This window comes from Ursus maritimus, unplaced genomic scaffold (genome assembly GCF_017311325.1).
Source record: "Ursus maritimus isolate PB19 unplaced genomic scaffold, ASM1731132v1 scaffold_8, whole genome shotgun sequence".
Lineage (NCBI taxonomy): Eukaryota > Metazoa > Chordata > Mammalia > Carnivora > Ursidae > Ursus > Ursus maritimus.
The window spans coordinates 2325729-2348806 of NW_024426996.1; the positions used below are offsets into that span (position 1 = coordinate 2325729).

At 37.6% G+C, this 23078-nt stretch overlaps 1 protein-coding gene across 1 annotated transcript in view; it reads left to right on the forward strand.

Moving 5' to 3' along the window:
* The window catches only part of EMCN (endomucin), a 97423-nt gene extending 80568 nt beyond the window's left edge, over positions 1-16855 (forward strand). The window contains exons 9-12 of the mRNA XM_040625439.1: positions 2105-2129; positions 4041-4102; positions 9255-9328; positions 16713-16855. Of these exons, the coding sequence (XP_040481373.1) occupies positions 2105-2129; positions 4041-4102; positions 9255-9289 (122 nt within the window). The 3' untranslated portion in view covers positions 9290-9328; positions 16713-16855. The remainder of the gene's footprint in view (positions 1-2104; positions 2130-4040; positions 4103-9254; positions 9329-16712) is intronic.
* Positions 16856-23078: the final 6223 nt, after the last annotated feature.

A 23078-nucleotide genomic window follows, 5' to 3' on the forward strand; every position in this document is an offset into this window, starting at 1 on the left:
TAGTCAATTTCCAGAGGGGAAATAGCAATTTTATAGATCAGTTTAATTTCTCTAAGTTTCTAAACCACCAATCCTACCTTTTATGGGAAATCGACCATCCCAGTTAAAGCCTGTGGGTGTTGAGTATGTAGGATAGGTAAAAAATTAATGTGCTAAATCCATTTGTAAAAATACCCTGTACTGAAAGACTGCTTTGCATAAGAAGATTGCAAATAAGTTATTTGAAAAGTTGACATTTTCTATTAAAGAAGATGAATTGGATGAATTGGATCATTCAGGGAAACAAATGTATAAAACTCCTACAGCTATGGAGAGTTATTGTGGAGGCATATAATACTTTATAACAAAGTTCAGCAATTGTACAATTAGCCAATTCTATTTGGTTATTGTTAACTTTGCTTTCCAAACAGAATTTTACAGCATTGTTATTAAATTAGCAACATTAGACACCCACAGTTAATCTCTCTTCAAGTATGTGGGTGAGACTCATCAAGTTCAGAAAATTTGTAAGCCCTCGCTACCCTGTGGAAGACAACATGATCCAAAGATTTCGGTATGAAATTAAGCTCATCCAGATAATGTTGACAGTAGTCTGAGCTTTAACCCAAGGAAGAACAGCATAGATGCAGAAGATCGTCTGTTGGTATGCATCTATCTGCCAATGAACCTGCATTACAGTATTCTAAGGAAAAATATTAAAACAGGCATGCTGGGGCGCCTGGTGGCTCAGCTGTTAAGTGTCTACCTTTGGCTCGGGGAGTGATCCCAGAGTCCTGGGATCGAGCCCCACATCAGGCTCCCTGCCCCGCTGGGAGCCTGCTTCTTCCACTCCCACTCCCCCTGCTTGTGTTCCCTCTCTCGCTGCCTGTCTCTCTCTCTCTGTCAAATAAATAAATAAAATCTTTAAAAAAATAAAGAAATAAAATAAATAAATCAAACAGACATGCAAAAAAGTATCAACTTATTCTGAAATAGAGTTATAAGCATGACAAGTGATATCATACATAATGCTTAAAGTAGGAATAAAAACATGCTGTTAAAATCCTGCTGATGTTGGGAAGACAACGTTAGATGGAGTTGGTGAACAGCATATGGGCGCCATGAGTTACATACTAGGGATTAAGAGTCATGATGGTGTCTCTTAGCCAAAGTGACAGATATAGAATTAGCCAAAACATTCGTGGAACTCACGCTCTTTATAAAAGAACGATGGTCACCACCAGGAGAATCATATACAAAGGGCACATCCCAATAACAAGGGCTACATTAGAGGTGAAAGGAAATCCAAGAGACAGAAGCTGAGTAGCGATGGAATAAAACCACAGCAAAAGCGGGAACAAAACAGGGGGACCTGAAGCAACTACATTAGTTTGCCTGATGCGCCCCAGATGAATGATGCAAGGTTTGACCACCAGCGTATCCTCCCTAGTGTTCAAGGCTTTGTGCAGAACAAATCATTCTGAATTCTCACTCTGCACCCCAGATGTCTCTACCAGACCCTGGTGGAGCAGCCCAGCAAAACGAACAAAAGATTAGTTACAGTGAGTAGCCTCAGTGACATTTTGCAGAGCACTTTTGAGAGGCCGGATCAGTGGACTCCAGATGCCATTCGAAGCAATGTCTACATTGTCGTTCACCACAAAGCAGTGATTTGTGTCTCCAGAAAGAGCAGTGTATAAAGGAGAGCCAAGAATTCAATTCTCTGGTATAAAAAGGTAATTTGATACTTTGAGGAAATTTTTTTTCAGAGATACTGAAATAAACTGAGACATTTTCTGGTGTCTGTGGGATGTGCGATAATGGATAGTAGTTTCACATAGCAATATGAAACTATAAGATTAAAATTAGTCCAGAACTAAATTCAGTGGAGTTGGCCTACTTAGGACTATCCCATGAATGTATCCATCATACCTGAGGTGTAATAGGAACCATATCTGAGAAAAAGGCCAGTGGGGCTGCAGGGAGATAAGAAAGTTACAAAATGGCTTTATAAACATCTCTGCACAGAAAGTAGCAGGGGTCTTGGGGTTGTGTTTGTTTTTTGTTTGTTTGTTTTCATAGCCAAGCTTCTCACAGCTCTAATAACTATTCTCTCCTCCCCTAGGCACACCGGAAAATGGAAATGACCAGTAAGTAGCCACGTAACTTTTTTTTTCCCCAGAAGTTCTGACCCTACCATTTATATGGGGAAAAAACAAAAACAAAAACAAACCCCAAAAACATTAATCTTCTATTTAGACTCTTTTTGGTTTATTTTTTAAAAGAATCTGTGTAAAAAGTACAAGAAACAGGGTTTGGCTGTTTGTCAGAACTCTGTCTGAATCAACAGAGAAATTCCAACAACTGGAAGGGAAGATTGTTCTTAAGCTTGAATAAGGTAGTAAAATGGGAAATCAAATGATGAAATGCAGGGGTGCGTGGGTGGCTTAGTCGGTTAAGCCTCCGACTCTTGATTTCAGCTCAGGTCATGATCTCAGGGTCCAGAGATCAAGCCCTGTGGGCTCCGCACTCAACGAGGAGTCTGCTTGGGATTCTCTCTCCCTCTCCCTCTGCCCCTGCTCCTGCTTGTGCGCGTGCTCTCTCTGTCTTTCTCTAAAATAAATAAATAAATAAAAGAATAAAGATGAAATGCAAAGATAGAAGAATAAATATAAATAACTATAAGGAAAAATCTCATAGAAAACATACCTAGAGTTTTAAAATAGTTTTCCCAGTGAAATGTTCAGTATGTTTATCACAGTTAGGGAATAATCATGCCTGCACCTTGAGACAGCTCTAAGTGACTTTATCTTAGTGACAGTAGATGGTTATTCTATTTCGACATATTAAAACAAAACAAAACAAAACAAAAAACAGTTGTTACCAATCCAGCCAGCTGTTACAAACTAGGTTCCATAAAGAGACAAATTGTTTTAATGTCAAAAACAAGTTTTGTAATTAAGGCTTCTTTGTTGACCCGAATTTGCAGCCTCCCTTCATGTAGCTGTTTTTGTATGTTCGTCAAATTGTGGACTTTAAAAACAATATCCCTAGATCACTTATCCTTTATTAGAAATACTGTCTCTTGAGACGTCCAAGGAAAGTAACCTGGGTTTGAAACTGTTTAGAATCTGAGAAAGATAGGTGGGAACTCCTGGTTAGAATAAGTCAGACCCATGGGGCGCCTGGGTGGCTCAGTCGTTAAGCATCTGCCTTCGGCTCAGGCTCAGGACGGGATCCCGGCGTTCTGGGATCGAGCCCCACGTCAGGCTCTTCTGCTGGGAGCCTGCTTCTTCCTCTCCCCCCCCCCCCCCCGCTTGTGTTCCCTCTCTCGCTGGCTGTCTCTATCTCTGTCGAATGAATAAATAAAATCTTAAAAAAAAAAAAAAGAATAGGTCAGACCCTGCACTGCCGTAGCCAGGGCCTCATGAAAAGGGATGTCCCCAAAACGTAGCATGAGCCCAAAAGGCTTGGAAACATCCCTATGTCTTCCCTTTCATAATTCAGGACTGGAGACCTGTGCGTTACGGACCTGTGAGCAGTGTTTCACACGACCCGTTTTTAAATAAAATCTTAAAAAAAAAAAAAAGAATAGGTCAGACCCTGCACTGCCGTAGCCAGGGCCTCATGAAAAGGGATGTCCCCAAAACGTAGCATGAGCCCAAAAGGCTTGGAAACATCCCTATGTCTTCCCTTTCATAATTCAGGACTGGAGACCTGTGCGTTACGGACCTGTGAGCAATGTTTCACACAACCCGTTTCCGTGCTTGATTTATCTATCATTGTTTAACAGTGTGGCAGACATTTATTGGCTTGATTCTAGAAGTAGAAAGCTATAAAAGTATACATATGTCTGTATGTAAAAAGACAGGTTTTGCCATAGAAACACACACATACACACACACACACACACACACACACATATATATATATATATGGCATATATACACATATATATGCTTGCGTATCTTCTTCATTCTGCTTATATCATGTATACTCTCTTTCACAAACATACAATGCTAATTACTGTGGTGTTGACTTATGTTTTCTGTTCCCAACAGACCTCAGTCCGATAAAGAGAGTGTGAAGCTTCTCACTGTTAAGACAATTTCTCACGAGTCTGGTAAGCTCCCAGATTGTTGATTAGCTGAAAATGGTTATTTCAAAATCTAACTTGGATTTTGTTCAGGTGAAACACAACCAAAAAGCATAATTTCTCTAGAAACAGACAATTAGTAACTCCCCCACAATGCAGGAAAAGTATACGGAAAAGATGAGTCCTGGAAATACTGTTTTTGGTAAAATCATTGGACTATTATACTTTTAAAGGTTGCTTTTTATAATATGAATGTGTTCCAAGAAAGGGGTGGTGACTCAAGACATTTTCTACTCTGCGGTAGTAGCAGAAAGAACATTAAATGTACTACATGGTTTTTATTATTGCTGTTGCTTTGTTTCATTTTTGGTAATGACTATCTATAGTCAACTGGAACCAGGATTCATTAGATAAAATGTAAATCCTATTTTGTATCATTTCATATAATTTTAATTGAACTTCCCAATGAGGAGAAAACACAATCTCCCATTGATCAAATTTACATTTCTTTTTTCCAATTTCCTAGGTTTTTAAATTGGATTTGAAATGTATAAGTTTTTCAAAATATAGGTGTGATTTGCATGAATTATTGAGTAATGAAAAATGAATGTTAAGTAACTTTTAAAAATGAAAAAGCACAGATTTTGTTCTTGTTCTGAGTAGACCAAAGATTTAAAACCTCAATATTGCAAAACATATATAAAAAATAATTATTAGCCCTACAAAACAATCCAAGTGGCTCTAATTTAAATATCAAGTTACATGACTGCATTTACAATATTAGGTCCCCCATTTTACCTGTACAAAATAATCACAGAATACAGGTAGTTTGTCAGGTGAAAGCTATGGAATAATGAGCTCCATTGTATATATGTAGCAAAAACAATTTTGTCAAACAAAAAGCAATCAATATGGTCCCAATTCAAGAGTAAGGTACCAAAGGCTGAATGTGGTCCCAACTTCAGGTGGGAAATTCTAACGAGAACAAACTACAGCATTTAGACAGAAGCCTTGAAAACTGAGGGTACCCAGAATCTTCAGACACATGCCCAGACCCGTCATGGGAGTCATTTCTCTTACGAGAGACATTCTTCATTCTTGTATCTCTTCTGCTCTTCAATGCACACATTTCCTTTATTCCCACACAGTTCTCTTAGAGGTAACTATCTGAATGGGCAAAGGAGTAACATTCATTCATAGGATAATTGGAAACCACTTACAGGTTTCCCCTGGTTATTCACCAGTCTTGACTGAGTTGCCAAGCCTATTTTACCAGGTCAGGGAAGTGCGGCCTACATGTGAACCAGTCTTAAGTAAGGATCCTGAATGTGACCACACCATTTGCCAAGAAAAGTTCTCAGAATCTGCCTGTGGCTTGCAAGAAAGCATCACAATAATTTCACACACTGTCATTACTCCTGTGGGTATTTAACAAAACACTCTGCAGCCTCAGGGCTCTCCTAGCTATGGGAGACCCCAGCTCCGTGTAGGAGCCTCTGGCTATGTTTGCGAGGAGAGGCCTGGGATGAGGACAACCTGCCCTACCCCCCATTTCTACCATGGAAATCACAACTGACACCAGAATTGAGGGTTGAGGGTGGGAAAATTCCAGAGAATCTTGTTTTTTGGTTGCAAATTTAATATCTGAGTCTTCTTTAAGGCCCAGGGAAAAGTCGACACAAACTGGCTTCTCCCACTCCCATAATCATTGCGGTAACAAGGGACGTAGACTACGGGGGGATAGTTAAGAAGACCCTTAATTCTCTAAGATTCCTTTTCATCATAAGTAAATTTTTAAGTCACAGGTCTAAGGAGGAAATATCATCATGGAAGTAATAAAATCTATTCTCTGGTCTTTTTATTTCTACCAACCTTACCTGAGGAATCATACCTCTTTTAATGAAATAACCTCTCCATGGTCAACCTAGCTGATTACCATGGAAGATATTTGGTGATAGGGCAAAACTGCAATTGCTCATTCACAGTCAGTTTCAATAGCCGAGAATTAAGAATCCAAAACATAATGATCTCCAAATGCTGTCTGTACAACTGCAAGTTTTACTAAAGTCTGGTTCCTGAAACACTCATCACCAAATACCTGTCCACTTCCTTTTAAAAGTATTCAAATGTGCTTTTTTTAAATATAGCCCACTATACTCAACAGAAGTTATGTTGTTATAATTATTTTACCTAAACATATTTTGCATAACTATGACATTTTTCCTAAAATAGAACTAGAATAAAATCTTAAATGAGTAGGTTTGAATTAAATGCACAGGCTTAGCTCAATGTTCCACTATCTCCTATATAAAAATTTTTAGAAATCTGAAAAATATAGAAAAGAATTTGACAGAACAAATATCTGACTACCCGCCACTCAGAATTGATGATTGTTACACTTTATGTTATTTGCTTGTGACCTAAGAAATGTGGTGTTAATGCACCTAGGTGGAAACAAAATGAAATTTGAGCTTCAGTGGTCAAAAGAACGCATTGGATTGGTCAGTGCTTTAATTTATCAGCTCTGGTATTGTATCTCAGAATAAATTGTGCCATTTTGGAGGTCAATAAATCATGTTTCCCAGGAAACAGAGCTCTGCAGCAACCCACCTTCGGGGGAAATGCCAGTGGATGCTAAAATGTCTGGGTTTCCAGAAGCCTCCAAGAGCCATGGTTGTTGTTCTGGTCATTTTCTCCTAATAAGAGAGTTCCTTGCTCCAAAACCTCCTCTGATTAGGCCATCATCCACATTCCTTGCTTTCTTCAAGTGTGTTCACTCTCGAGCAAGTTGTTTTGCTGAAATTGTAATCCATAAATGTTTAAAATTTGATTATTTAAATTAGGAGTTTTCTTTAACGTAAAAGAAAAAAGGTTGTTAGAGTACAATAGGAATCTGCTTTCAGAAACAAATGAGCACCAAACACAACCGATCAAGGAGTCCTTTATGAGAACATACAAGATCCCACTCAACTTTGGTAAGAAATCTTGCTCAGTTAAACATCTCCACGATCGACGGCAAAATGTACATGTGACGATGATGCATCTTGAAATGACTCCCACTTACGCACACCTCAGAAAGTGAATATACAATGTCTTGTTTTTAATATCAAACACTATAGGATTATGAGGAAAAATTGCTTAAATCAATTAAAGAATACATGACTTCACAGAAGAAACAAAGCATAGTATCTTTGAATTTAGTGTTAAAGCACTACTTGATTTTGAACCATTTGGAAGAAGAAAAAGAGAATCTGAATTCAGTATAATATTCCTCTGCTTAGAAAACTGGTAAGTTTGTATTACCTAAGATAAAGTTCAAACACTTTAGCGTGTCTACGAAGGTGCTTTGTGATGCGCCAAGACTTCTCTTGCTCAGTCTGTGAACCACTTACTAACTCATATTCTCCAGACATCATTCATCTCCTGCCCCTGTCTTCCTTGCCGAACTCAAGCTCTTCCGAAGGGGGAGATGGTGCCCTGGTCCCTTTTGTCACTCCTTCCCCTCCACCACTTCACCATTATGGTAATTACACATTCTTAGTAAATTATTAGTATGCCAATACTAATTAGTATGTTATGGTAATTATTAAATGTACAGTCACTTTTTTTGCTTATTTATTTTCACAAATTAAAAAAGAAATGTGAAGTGTGAAGATGAGCAAAAAGATCAAAAGATTTAGAAAATCATACACAGATTCGGCTTCTGTCTTCTCAGCCCTTCAATGTTTGGCCATTCCCTACACTTTCACCGAAGCTTCCTTGACTATCCTCGGTGTACATGGTCTTTCCCTCTTCTGAACATATTTTTTTCATTTGGCAAATCAACATGTATCACTTGCCTTGTAATATCTCTTCATGGCTTACACTGCCATTTTAACATTAGACCATATTATGCGTAATAGAGAATAGGGAAAATTGGAGAACAGAAAATAATTTAAAATTACTTGTGAAATCCAACCCAATGCAATCACCATTGGCATTGGTGTACTTCTTTACAGTGGTTTTTTTCTAGGTATGTGTTTCATTTCCTTTTGTCATAGACATTATTATTATAACTTATCGGATTCATATTGTAATTGAATCTTTCTCATATTTTCTATTCCCAATTAGACAGAACATGAAAAGAGATATTAAGAATTGGAATGATTTTCATATGATTTGCTTTAGATGACTCTGACAAACAGTAGGGGTTCGATAAGTGTTTATTTTGTTCACTTCTCATTCCTCTACTTCACAGCCATGGATTCCAGGAAGTGCTGTGCTTTCTGGAAAATAATGATAGTGAGCAAAGAGTTGTTCTGGAAGGCAACTGGGAGGGTTGTCGCTCCGTACCTGGCATCTCTCAGAGCTCCCCACATCAGGGGTTCTTAAGGGCATCCCAGGTTTTTTCTCCTTCTTGGTCTCTGGCACTATTTATTATCACCGTAATAGTTCTGGTGACAGGTGACATCAACGGAGTTCCCAGAAACAGGTTTCTAAATGACAGATAAAAGCTGGAGCAAAACAGTGACATTTATTCTCAAAGCTGGAAACGTGGGCCCATATTGCTTTTGTATAGTATGACTGATGGTGATACTTGTGTCTACCTGAAAGACACAGGTAGTGTGAGATGTGTTGCTCGTGGATGCAGGGCCATATGAAAACACTTGGGATCTTCAGCTTCCCATCAGCCTAGGTCAATATTTATATTGGCTGATGGAATAATATGTTATTTTGAGTAATATTCCCTGTGCTGCTCTGTGTATCACCAAAGGGTTTATGTTGGCCTCTAAATTCATTTTCACAAAACTCTCACTCAATTATTTAAAGAGAGGACTCTAGAATGGCTTCCTGATAAAATGGCACTTTAAACATATAACATAGTTTTGCTTAGGCTCAGGGAAAAAGCAAAAATCTATACCTCATTCCCTAGGGTGCCTCTCTCATTAACTCACACCCCCCCCCCCAGGGAGTTAGTTAGCATTGCTCCTTTAGGGTGAAAACAGATGATGGTAGAAAAAACCTCATAAATTTTGTTGAACAATTTCCAAACAATACCAAGAGACAAGTTGTGGCTCTAATGACATTCTTGCAGGGAAATTGGACTTTCCTGGAAAAATAAAAAACAAGTCAAGAAGCTGTATTTTCGTCCTTATTCACTCTCTGAGCTTATGGATCAAAACATATCTTCTGTTTGTAGGTGAGCACTCCGCACAAGGAAAAGCCAAGAACTGACAGCTTGATGAGTCCTCCCCACACCTGGGCAATAAATACGTACGTTTTTTTTTTTAATTTCATTCACTGAGATGCTCATTAGTATCTGCTTTGTTAGAGTGCTGCAGCTTAGATTATTTCAAAAGATTTTTACAAGCTGAAAAGCTAACGGATTGTGTCAGTGAAACCATCATTGTCTATCTGTCTAAAAACAAACTCCAAGATTTTTCCAGAGAAATGCTTATATTGGGGGCTGTGGAAGATTCTTCCAGTTGTTTGCCTACCTCAGAAATGACACAGTTACTCTGCCTGTTGGTCATGTTTTCATATAAATGAAGTTTGCCTTTACCTGGTCGGTGTCTACACACTAACAGTGGCAGTTAGACAGGGTTCTATGGCTAACGGAGGACCCAGAATGACAGTGCTTACAAATTTTCAGTTCCCTGCAGGAAAAAGATAGGGTACAGCAGCTGCACTGAAGTAAGGATATGCATCACAGCCAAAGGCTGTTTCAGGGCAAGGGGTTCAGAGAAGGCAGATAGGAGGTCCATCTGTCCTCGCTCTGTAAAGACTATACCAGGATATACATTCTCTGTGGGTGCAAGAACCGTGGATATGTACACATGGCCCCTCAAACAAGGTGATCCAAGAAAGTAGTCTCCGTTGGGGTTTCTTATACCCAGCTGGTCCCAGGGGCATACTGTTGCTGTATAACTAGCTGAGGGACAGAGCCCGCCAGGGTCTCTATGAGAACAGATGCAAATGAACAATCTCATTACAGCAATTGTGAATCAATAAATAATTGAAACCTCCCAAAACTATGGTTACGAGCAACACTGTTCTTCTGCATGTCCTCTGTTTTGACCAGGAATCAGGGCAATGAGGACACATTTCTTATTTCAGTAAAACAGCTCAGGCCAGGTTCTTGCATTGTGGAATTAACCCTCTCAGTTTAGCATGGGATTGTCTTTTGCTTTCCTAGAATTGGGTAAGGAGGTCTTCTGATTTTGATTTAGTTTTCACAAGAAGCATTGATTAAGTGCCCTCACAATTAGCGCTTGATGCTTTTTAGAACCTGCAGAAGAATTTACCCTTTGTCAACTAAGAGTAAAAAAGCAAAAAAACACAAATCAATATGTATTTGTCCAGAATTGACCTGACCACCCTGGCAGGGACTCTGGGTAGTGTCCAGAGGGCGGAATGTTATTGTTGTGTCCAGTCCCTATGCCTAGTACCCAACCACTAATACGGTGCTGTTACAGACACATAGAGAGGGCTTGTTGAGTACATGATGCTTGCCATGCTTCTCTGGCCAGTAGCAGGAGAGGAGACAGAGCAGTGCCATCCAGATGTGACCACCAGGATCACAATCCCATCCCTTTCTAGCCAGCAAAGGTGCATTAGAATGAGAGTAATCTGAGAGTCTGCCTATCCTTTTGCTATGGACACTTTTAGATGCAAAGTTTGAAAAGTTGAGAAATTTGAGAAGTTTGTTGAGACAGGTGGTCCAAACCTACCCAGGGCATGGAAAACTTCCTCTATACCTGCTATGGTTTCTTGGCAACCTCGTGGCTAGTAAAATGATGCTTTCTAAATTATCAAAATGCTTAACTCCTAGTGACTAATCGTCCAACATGGAGGAAGACAAAGTCTTCTTTTCAGTCAGAAGGAAAAACTATACAGAGATCAGGAGTATTGGAGACCCAAACAAGCTTGACAAAATAAATTATTGTCCAGTTCCCATTCCTTCCCATTTTTTGTACTTTAAAAAATATGCCTAGCCTTTAATTTCATGTCTTTTAATTTGCAGAGATAAGTAGCTTTTGTTGCTCTCCTGTGTAATTTTGAAATTATGTAACAATGTTCTGAAAAGTAAAGATCGGAAAGTAAAGGGAAGAAAGAAGTTTGACATGTCAATTCTATTCATCTTACTTTTTTTCAGTGTATTTCTCTTGGCAATCATTGTACTTTGAATGTAGTAACCAGTAAGTAATGACTTTATTAGGCTATTAATGAGAAATCAGATATCAACTCAGAGATTCAGAATAAATAGGAATATAGTCATCAGAGCTAGAAAATTTGGGAATAGAAGTTGAGAAGTCTGGATCTGTATGCAACAGAAAACACTAATATGGAAAGTTCACAACGTTAAAAATTTTCATCTCAAATCAAATTCCGTAATAGTTTAACGCTTGCTGCTTCATATATTGATCCTCTATTTTGTGCAAAGCATTATATTTAATGCGATTTGGCAGGGCAGACAAGACTTCCAAAATACTTATGATCTATGATCCTTGCCCTCTGCAAAGCTTTGCCTAGTGGGAACGTGAAATCACATATAAGAAGTAAGATAATAATTAGAGAAAAAAAATTAAAAGCTATGTGAGCATGATTGATACTGATTTATCAATTCAAACAGATTCTAAAATCTCTGAGACTTTTATATCAACAAAAGGAAGATTGATAAGGGTTCAAAAAATATCCTTTTACTGAAGATGCATTGCTCCATTTAGGGATCATAACTTTTTAAGAATAAGGAAAGGATTATTTTAGCCTAAACTTGCCTGGTACAATTCACTTCGGTCCCAACTATTAGCTGGTACCACCTTCAAAATAGCTATTAATGCAAAAATAATCTGTGTTAAGTTTTGAAGGCGACCAAAGTCAAAGATTAGAAATATATTAGTGATATGCATTTCTATATGTTCTTGTGCTCATTTACAATGCAAATGTGCTGTTATTTTCTTCTGAGATTAATTCTTCCACGAAAAGGAGTGGTAAGGATAACATAGCTAAAGGAATTGATTTGCTATCACAAAGAACTTCTGATAAGGCCAGACTTTCTATGCAAAAATGTGGAGCGATCAAAGTACATTCTTTTTTTTTTATTGATCCCAATAAATGAATAAATTGATCCATAATGAGGATGGAGGTGGGGACATTAGCTAATAATGTCTAATGGAGAAAGATGTATAAAGAACTAAATACAAAAAAAGAAAAGAGAGAAAGAGTAAAAGAAAAATTCTGTGTGTATTATTAAGTAACCGATTAAAAGTTTTTTAAAACATAAACAATGTAAGGAAATTCAATGGAAAAGATAGGAATTCTATCACATCACGACTTAAAAAGTCCAAACAAAGAAATTATCATAAAGAAAATTATGAAACAAAAAACAAATTGGGAAAATGTTTGCTATAAATATGAGACCAATTAACTAATCTTAAATATACCAAAGACATCTATACAGATTAGGAAGTAGAAAAATGAGCAAAGGCCAGGAACAGGTAATTCATAGAGAAGGAAACAGAAATGGCAATATAAAATTACAGAAGAGTTACTATAGTCATTTAAAAAATGTGAATTAAGACCAAAAAAATTGTAACCTTCAATTTACTTACACTTTTTTTTCCTTCCTAATTTTTAAAAGTCATACTGGTGAAGCAAATAAAATCAGATGCTGCATTTGAAAGTATAAATTAGGTTAATCTTTCTGAAGAACAGTTTGGTAGTACTTTCACTAAAGGACTTAAAATATTCACAATTGTCACCTAGTAACTTCACTTCTAGGAAATTTTCATAAGGACATTGTTTGAACTGTGATTAAAGGTTAATATACAAAGAATAGTAGCTAACATTTAGAAATAGTTTACATGTCTAGTGGTATGGAAAGTTCAAGAAAATTATGCTTCATCCAATCAATAACATTATACAACTTAGCAAAATAATTCTCAAGACAATTTTTAATTTCATGCAAACATGTCTAAGGTATATATTAAGTGGGGGAGGGGACAATTTTAAAACGGGACAGAAAGCACTTGATTGTTCCACAACCAATTCTGTACTATAGGAAGGGAGAGAGCTACTGTAACCCGCTTGCTCCCTCACCAGTAGGCTCTCTCCATTCTATTCCAAGCCTTCTGACAGTTTAAGAAGCAAAAAGAGTTTCAGATCAAGAACCAATTGTCTGGACAGACCAGCAGTTTATATGAAAGTCTCATCCCACAGGCCCTCATCAGTATGGAATGTTACCCATTTTCATTTTTCTCCCAGATACAATTCACTCTACTTCTGTCATTTCTCAATGGTACCATGATGATCTAAAAAACATCTTCGCAAACTTCCAGAAGAGCTTAACATGTTTTCAACATTTTTCTTACATTTTAAGACAAAATAGCAGGGGCTAAAAACAAAACATCATGAAAGAGACCTATTTTCTCATCCTAGTTATGGCCCCAAACAAAATTCTTTTTTTTTTTTTAATACGCATTTTTCTTACTATGTTCAGTTAGTCAGCATATAGTACATCATTTGTTTTTGATGTAGGTTCAATGATTCATTAGTTGCGTATAACACCCAGTGCTCATCACAACACGTGCCTAAACAAAATTCTTAATACTGCTGTACACTGGGCTCCACATTTGTAAACCCTAGTACAGGAAGATATTTTCTTTTAAGACCATTTTGATTCTTTGCTTATAAAGTGTTGTCAGTGTTGAAGAATGCATTATGATAGTTTATTATAAAAGTGATCATTTATTCTTTATAAGCATCATAAATTTATAAAATTTTAGGGCTGTGAGACGTTCAGTGACCACAAAGTCATGCATTACCATTATTGAGGACAACACACTAAATTTAGAGAGATTGTAACATCGAAGAGGAAGCAAATACTGATATTGGTACATTCAAATTGAAACTTCTAACTAAAGAAAAAAATCATTAATGAAGCAAAATCCATCTCTTGAAAAAAGATTATCCATGTGGAGTATACGCTGATGAAAATGTCAGTTTGTTCCCAGTTTACTTGCTGATCCTTGAAAGAAAAAAACAGTGCAGTATTAATTATGAGCATTACCTTACTCACATAAATCCAGGTGTTTACCCAGATGGTCTGTGCTACAAACGCTTGACTTCACCTGGGAACTCACCTACGAAAGAGTCTGGGTCAGTTGAACAAAGAGTGACAGACATCCTGCTCTTTGCCAAGTACGGGACCAGGTATAAACAGGGATATGACATGCTGCTGTCCTCAAGAGGTTACAGAAGTGAAGGGAAATACACATGAGGAAGACAATTTTACTTTAATATGGTAAATAATAAGATAGTGGTATGTAAGTTAGACATGGCACCTTGAATTTAATGGCTAATTACTTAGAAAAGATGGCATTTGAGCTGAGATTTATAGGATAAGAAACTGCATGTATATGAAAGAAATTAGAAACAACGGGTTGGCCTAGGGCTGTGGCACGCACATCTGCTGCTAGGTCACTGAGCTGTTGATAACGTTCTATGGTGAGATTAAGTACAGAAACTGAGTATAAGCCTCTAAAAATTGTTATAGCAATCTGATATGGTTGCAATATGCTATTCACGTTATTGTATTTTTTAAATATCATTTTGCAACTGATTAGAAAATTTTTTTAAAAAATCTGGTTCTCACCATTCATATTTTGAGATGCAGGGGCCAAGAGGATATAATTCAATGTCAGAGAGGCTGGAAAATCGGGCTGAAGCAGTAGAGGGCACAAGATCATGGGAGGTCTTGTTTTCCACGGTAAATTATCAAGGACTGCAGAAGGCGAGAATAAAATGCTTACGTTTTCTAAGCAGAATAAAATGAGATTCTTTCCTCCTTCATTAATGCCATGCAGAAATTTCCTCATTTGGGGAAACCACCCCCATCCTGCTACCTTGGAGGTAAAATATCCAGGAAATCAGTTCCAAATTGGAGAGAGGGTCTGTTCCGCAGTCATGCCTATGATCATCGTGCTCCTTCTAGAGCTGTGCCATGCTCTAACATAAACTGGGCCATCTGTCAGTTGCAGATACTCTGGGAGGACATCAGAAATACTCTGTTCTATGATCCTTTCCATAGACTAAAGCTTGACGTGGATCCTGTGGCCACTCCCCGCTCTCCAAACCACTCCCCACAGAGACAGCCAGGGTCCAGCTTTCCCCCACGTGAGGCAAAAGTGTGACTAACCGTCCCTACCGAAGTCCCTGCCTCCACCAATCATGCCATGACAGAGCAGGGTGCAGGTCTCTACCCCTGGTACCAGGGCCCACCCCACCCAGACTCTTGGGAACTGGCAGTCCTGCCATCGACAGCAGGACAGCACCTAACCCCTGTCAGGTTAGGCCACTTCCCCTTTTCCGCTTAGGCACAGAAACCTCCAGCTCCTGCTCCTTGTGCGGCCGACAGAGAAAGTTGTTTATGCACTGCAAAGACGAAAACCCCAGTCACAAAACAAAGCCCTGGCTCTCTTTCTCTTCTTGTGAAGGAGAAGTGGAGAGTTGTCTGTTCATGCTTCCCCCTGATAAGCACACAGCAGCAAAGCATAAAAGTTGCCAATAAATATCTTCATTATTCACATTGTCACCCCAAGCAACAGATCTTGAACTGTGTCCCATTATGATAGGGTAGAGTTAAGGACTTTAATCAGAAGAAGTATATGATGAGATTTGTGCTGAAGACACATCACTGAGTGTTTAATAATGATTAAATCAAGAAGAGTAAGACTGGAAGCAACGAAGCTGAAAAACTGTTGCAATATTCCCTAAGTAAAGGACAAGGGCTTCGCCCATTCTGCAGGGACAGTAGACATGGAGGTGAAGAGGCAGAATGGACTAGAGAAATGTCTGGAGGGTAAACTTCTCCAGAGGTCATGATTGATTGAATGTGCACAGTGGGGAATGAGGAAGATTTGGAGTGTAGATATGTCCAGCATGAGTTTCCAGCATGAGTGCCTGGGTGGACCATGGAGGCTCCAGCAAAGATTAGAATTGTGCAGCCAGAGGGAACAGGTTTGGCAGGCAGTATACATGTCCAAGACCCCCCGGTAGATGCCTGAAACCATGGATAGCACTAAACCCTGTACATACTATGTTTTTTCCTGTACATACATACCTATGGTCAGGTTTAATTTACAAATAAGGCACAGTAAGAGATTAACAACAATAACTAATACCAAAATAAAACAGTTATAAAAACAAACTGCGGTAAAAGTTATGTGCATGTGGCTTCTCTCTCTTTCCAAATACCTTCTTGTACTGTACTCACCCTTCTTATGATGACGTGAGAGGATAAAATGTCTGCCTGATGAGATGAAGTGAGACGAATGACGTGTGTTGTAACGTAACCTCGGGCTACTATTGACCTTCTGATCAATAGGTCAGGATGAGGATCGTCACTTTCCAGACTGAGGTTGACCATGAGTAGCTGAAATCAGGAGAAACAAAACCACGGATGGGCTGGGGTAGGGCTACAGAGTGTGTTTTCCCTTCAGACATGTTGAGTTTGAAGTGCTTGTGAGACAGTCACCTGATTCCACTGAGTGGAGAAACCTCAGCAAGTCACTAACATTTCTTAACAAAAAAATGGTCTCTCCAGCATCTCTACTTCTTCTCTTTCTTGGAATCTGAACTTTTTTTTCCTCCCCCACAGGCTTAATCTTCAGCTTCTATGCTCCAGGGATAGGAAGGGAGACTCAATTTGTGGACTCAATCCTGACTTCCAGTCCTGCTCTCCAGTCTGTGCCAGTCGCCTGTCCCAAAAAAGTGATGCCCAGATGTCCCAAAAAAGTGTCATAGAATCCAAAAGAAGCCGGGGCCTCTCCTGTCATTTGAGATGTGAAAAAGCACATATAAGCATATCTTAGGAGATGGAGTTTTAGGAAGGACATTTGTGAGCAGTTAACCTGATAGCCCAGGCAGGTGGGTTCAAGATGACATGACATTCCCTTGAGTTTAAAGTTTCCAGAGCCAGCGGTTCCTATCCATGGAGACGATCCTATTTTCTTGGTGTTCTTACATTACCTGATGTTCGTATTTATTGTTTTGTATTATGTTAATGCAGGGACAATTTGCAAGTGTATTATTAAATATTAGGTAGAAATCATGCCATGCCACTTTGTACATAAAGATATTTTATTCATATCTTCATGTGTTACTTTTAATAAATAATTACTATATTCAGCTCACTAAAAATATTACAATTTGACTGTGAAAATGGCAATGGTATTGTCTTCCCATAATTATGACTCTTTGGGGGCTGATTATTTGAATATGAGAACTCACTAATGAAAGGCATCTGTAATAAGTGAGAAAAGAACAAAGGATTCACAAATCAGACTCCATGAAAGGGAAGTCAGTTTACCATTTCTTCGGTCTTTCTATTTGTAATTCACACTATGTGACAAGGATATAAGGGCATTTATGACGCTCAGTACTGCATTCATTAAGATGGTAACAGGATTGAGATTTTTCATAATCCATTCAGTTGACAGCGTCTGTGCATTTTTAAATTTTTTAAGAAATGTAATGATTTGTTTGAGCAATCATTGTCAAATCTCCAGGTTGTAGAAACCAACACTTGATAAATACATAATTATGATATTATTTTTCAGTGTATCACTTTCCTAAAAATACCATACGATTATAGCTGCCACGCCATCAGGAGCAAATTCTTCTGCTGAAAGCTGACTGATCAACCTTGACCACTTCTTGGACACAAGGGATCAAAATGTCATCATGTTGGTTGAAGTTCTATGGAAAGCCTTGGAACTAACAAGCTGCCAGTAGCAGACAGCTCTTTAACTTAATGATTGCCTAAGCTGCTTTCAATGCTAAATTGTCTTAGTGATGTGAGCGCAGTGTAGTGGAGACAGAATAGTGTATATAAAACTGCTTTTTAAAATTGCTTTTTTTGCAGTGTATTTCAAAACTTCCAGCTTTAAGAATTATATAAATAATCATCTTGGTTTTAGCTTCCTCATGTCTGGATTATTTCTAATCAAGGACACCAAGCAAGCATATCTATATGACTGAATGGTATCTCTTCATGGTTCTTTGAGAAGAGAGATGGGGGACGTGGGGGCAGAAAAAAAGCAAGTAAGAAGGTAGAGAAAAAAGCGAGGATATCCTATACATACACTTCCCCTGAGGGATGCTTTGCCTATGGTCAACTCTAACCTAGAAGCCTTTAAATGGGAACAGCAAAGGCTGGAGCTGGCCAACCACAGAATATTTGTCCCCAGAAGGAAAATATTCCAACACCCCTAGAATGCTGTACTGAGCTCCTCGACAGAAGCCTTGTTACACAGAATGTACTGCAAAGAAACAAACTTTTCTGCAACTTAAATTACTACAAGCGATATGTTATTCTGGCTTCTAGAGAAACCATTTACTTGACTTTTCATAAGTATTATTGGAAGAGAGTTTACAAGGATCAGAAGAGGGAAAGCTTTTTAATGGTCATAAAAGAATGAAATTCGTTCTAGTTCAAGAATTTGCCATAAGGAATCTGCTTTATACTAACAAATACGGCATTAAATCTTTAAAACAGTCAAAGTGAAAAGAGGATTGAGGACTTTGCAGAGATGTTAGTGGCATTTTGTAGCACCAATCTCTCTCGTAGATAATGTCTGCGTTTTTATAAATCAACTTAAAACTTCTGTTGAAGTAGGGTATTTTGTTTTCAAGCCAAAATGATCATTCATCAGATGTTTTTTTAATTATCTGATTTAGATGATCTACTTTTTATGCCTGACTTATTATAATCTTTTTATTCTGATATACAGGTCAAATGTCACTGCAACAGTAGAAGGGCTGTATTTAGATCAAAGCGAAACCTTCTTATGTATTTATTCTGCATGACAATATGAATATAATTTAAGTCTATCAATAGTCAAAACATAAACAAGAGCTAATTAACTGGCACTGTTGTCATCTGAGAATAAGCAGATGTTGTTGGCCGACACAGTGGCTGTGATCAGTCAGCAGAGAAAGACTTCTAAATTCCCCTTGCTGAGCTGAAATATTCCATTACACATCTGACAAATCTGTGTCTTATTTCTTGTCTACCTGCCATCGTGAGGATCAACTTAGGACATCGACGAACCTTCAATAATGAATATGCTAGCTCTCCCTGATTTTCCTCTATTGAGCCCTACTTGTGATTTTTCAAGATTTTGTGGGGTTCTGAAAAGAAAACTGGATATGTCCTTTAAAAGTTATGTTTTGAACGATACTAGTCTCAAAACTGCGACACTGTTAATTCTTACCTATATTCAAGATACCCATCATTGTGGATTAATTAAATAATAGTTATCCTGAGCTAAGAATTCATGATGGATTATTCATAGATCTTTCCTTAAAAATGTCTCCAACAGCACAAACTAGATTTCTCATGTTACCTTAAACGAGTATACTTCGTCCTTGCTTCAAGGGGATTTGTCCTGTGGGTGGACCTGAATATATTTTCTTGTTCTGAATACTTTTTAAGAGAAAAACAGTTGTGTTAAATAATGGGAAAACCTCTATCATGTCCATCAATGTTACATTCGTGGACCTGAAGTCAGAATTCTTCTGAAGTGATCATGGACAACATCATTAGTTGGCTAACACCATATACAAGACTCACTACGTGCCAGGCATTATGTTAAACACTTCATGTTCGTCATCTCGTTAATTGTCCCAATAATGGTAAGAAATAATTTCTAATATATTATTTTTCTTATTGTTGTTATCATCATAAGCATAAACATAAGCATATCCATTTTAAAGATATGAAAGCCAAGACAGGAAGTTACATAACTTACTCAGGTTGTACAACTAGTTTGCAGCAAAAATTTGGATTCCAACCTAAATCCCAAATCCCTGTTCAACATCACTATACTACTTGGTCTTTCTAATCTAAGTTTATTTATCTATAAAAAGGGGTGAAAGCATTATACTCCCGGCCACAGTTAAAAACAGGGACCAGATTCCCCCCATAAACAATTAAAACACTAAACCAGTGTTTCAGACAATGGACAAAAGACAGAACTGGACCAGGATCCATGAGAAGAGAGAAACAAAATTGTGAGCCTAGTAAAGACCTGACTTTGACACGTTTCAGACCAGCTGCATAGAGGAGGACCCCTGAGGAGAACCTGGGAGTCACGCTGGGTTGAGGAGACATAGGTTGGAGCAAGGGGACTACAGTAGCTGGAATTCGTGGAGCAGAGTACCAGGCCTAAGGAGCTACATAAAGACCTCCAAAAATCTGCATATAGGTGACTTTCTATCTGCTGCTAATGGAACTGTGCATACACTTAGGGTGAAATTCCGTGAAACCAGACAAAAAGGAGCTGTATGCTGAAAATTCCTAGACACCACACCAGGCAGAAAGACATTCAAGGTCTGACCAGCTATATTGGAAAAACCTCATTGATCACCTTGATTGATGACCCCACGCTTTAGTAGGGCGGGGAATCACACTTTAGTAGTCATGCTAAAATACCCCTAGAGTAAAGGTGACTTTAGATAAACCCTAGCACAGCCTAAAACCAAGCCCTGAAAGAATGAAAAAAACCCAACATATTTAAAGGCCTCCCAGAACAAGGTCTGACAATCTTTTATAAAGACAACAAAATACAGCAAAACAACACATCATCGACAACATAAATGTCCAAATAGCCATCATCTGATCTAAAATGATATAGATGCCCCCAAAGAAGTAAGCTGTGAACAGTAATCATAAGAAAAATTAGTTAATAAAAAGGGACTCATAAAAGATAAAAAGGATGGATTCTTCATAACTAATTCCAACAGGCTAGTTTTATCCTGATAACTAAACCAGCCAAAGACATTCAGTAAAGGGAAAAAAAACAAAACAAAACACCTTATGGGTCAATAGCCCTCATGAACATAAATACCAAAAACCCCAAACTATTCTATTAACAGAATATTAGCAACTAAAATTCAGCAAAATAAAAAATAGCAAGTGAAATTTATCCTGGGAATCCAAGGTTATCTGACATTTGAAAATCAGTCATTGTAAGGCAGCTAACTCATATAAATGATGAAAATAAATGCTTTTCCCTAAAATTAGAAACAAAGTAAACATATTCTCTCATCACTTTTTTCAACATTTTTCTGGGCTAGAGGTGGGGGTGGGGATTAGGTGCTAGCCAATGCAATAATGTAAAAAATAAAAACATGTACAGACTGGAAAGAAAAATGACAGAATCTGCATAAATCCTACAAAACCCACTAAAAGGCTTCCAGAATTAATAAGCGAATTTGTTATGATTACAGAATGTAAGATTAATAAACAGAATCAACTGATTTGTTTAGTAACAAAAAAAGAAAATTGAAAAGATATACCATTTACAACAAATATAAAGTTCTTAGGGATAGATTTTACAAATTATGTGCACTCCATATGCACTTAAAACTGTCAGACTTCTGAAAGAAGTTAAAGAACACCAGATCATAGATTAAACTACTCAATATTAAGATGTCATTTCTATTTAAATTGATTGACATATTTATCAAAACTCCATTCTAAATCCAGTTTTCATTTTTTATAGAAATTGATGATAATTCAAAAGTTTATATGAAAATAAAATGAACTTAGAATTGCTAAATCTTATTTTTTTTTTTAAGAATAAACTTGGACTACTTACACTCCTGGTTTGGAAGACTTACTATAAAACTACAGTAATCAAAACAGTTTGTACTGAGCTAAGGATAGAATTTAATCAATGGAACAAAATTGATATTTCAGAAATAAGTAAGTATATGATATCTCCCTATACACACATGCATATATGGTCAGATGATTTTTTAAAAGGGTGCCATATTAATTCAATGGAGAAAAGAATGGTTATGGAACAATAGTTTACTCATGTGCATAAAAAACTAAAGTCAGCACTTACCTCGTACTACACATATACCAACTTGAATGTCATAAATTTAAACATAAGTCAACATCTGTAACATTTGCTTTCTATAGAGTCAGTAAAGATTCCCTAAATAGGACACCAAAGGGCAAAACTGAAAGCAAAATGATACATTGGACTTTATCAAAACTAAAACTTCTGCTCTTGAAATGAGCACTAATAAACCAAAAATGCAAGCTAAAGAATAGAAGAAAAAATTGGAATTACACATGTCTGGCAAATGGCTTATATCTAGAACATGTAAGGAACTTAAAAAACTTAAAACTAAGAAGTCAATCCACTAAAAACAGGAAAAATATTTGAAAAGACGATTCACAAAAGAAGATATATGATCTTCCAATAAGCAAATGGAAAGATACTCAATATCATTTAGTCATCAAGAAAATGCACATTTAAAACTACAAGGAGATTACCACTACATATGCACAGGAAAGGCTAAAATTATACAGGCCAATAACACCAGGTGTTGGAGGGAATATGGAGGAACTAGAATGCTCATACACTGCTAGTGGGAATGTAAAATAATACAACCATTTGGAAAACAATGTAGCAGATTCTTCTTAAAAAAAAAGTTTCAAAAGTTAAATGCATACTTCTCATATGACACAGTATTCCACTTTTATGTACTTACCCAAGAGAAATGAAAACACATGTCCTGGGTATACAAAGACCTATAACCAAAGGTTCATTTTAGCTCTTTTCATAATAGCCAAAAGCTATAAACAATAAACAAATTGTGGTCGAGTCATACAAGGGATTACCACACAGCAATCAAATGGAGCAGACTGCTGATACACCCAAAAAAATGGATGAATCGCAAAAACACTATGCATCATGTGGTAAAAAAGAAGCCGGGGATAGTGGTGTGCATACTTTATGACTCCATTTCTATGAGACGCTAGAAAAGAAATCAGACCAGTGTCTGTCTTGAGCCAGGGATGAAGGGGGAGTGCCAGCAAATAAGCACAAGGCAATTTTTTGAGATGATAGAAACTTCCGTAGTTTGATTGTGGTGTGGGTTAGATGGTGCGCATATTTGCCCAAATTCAAACCGTACACTTAAAATGGTTATTATTTTAGGTATA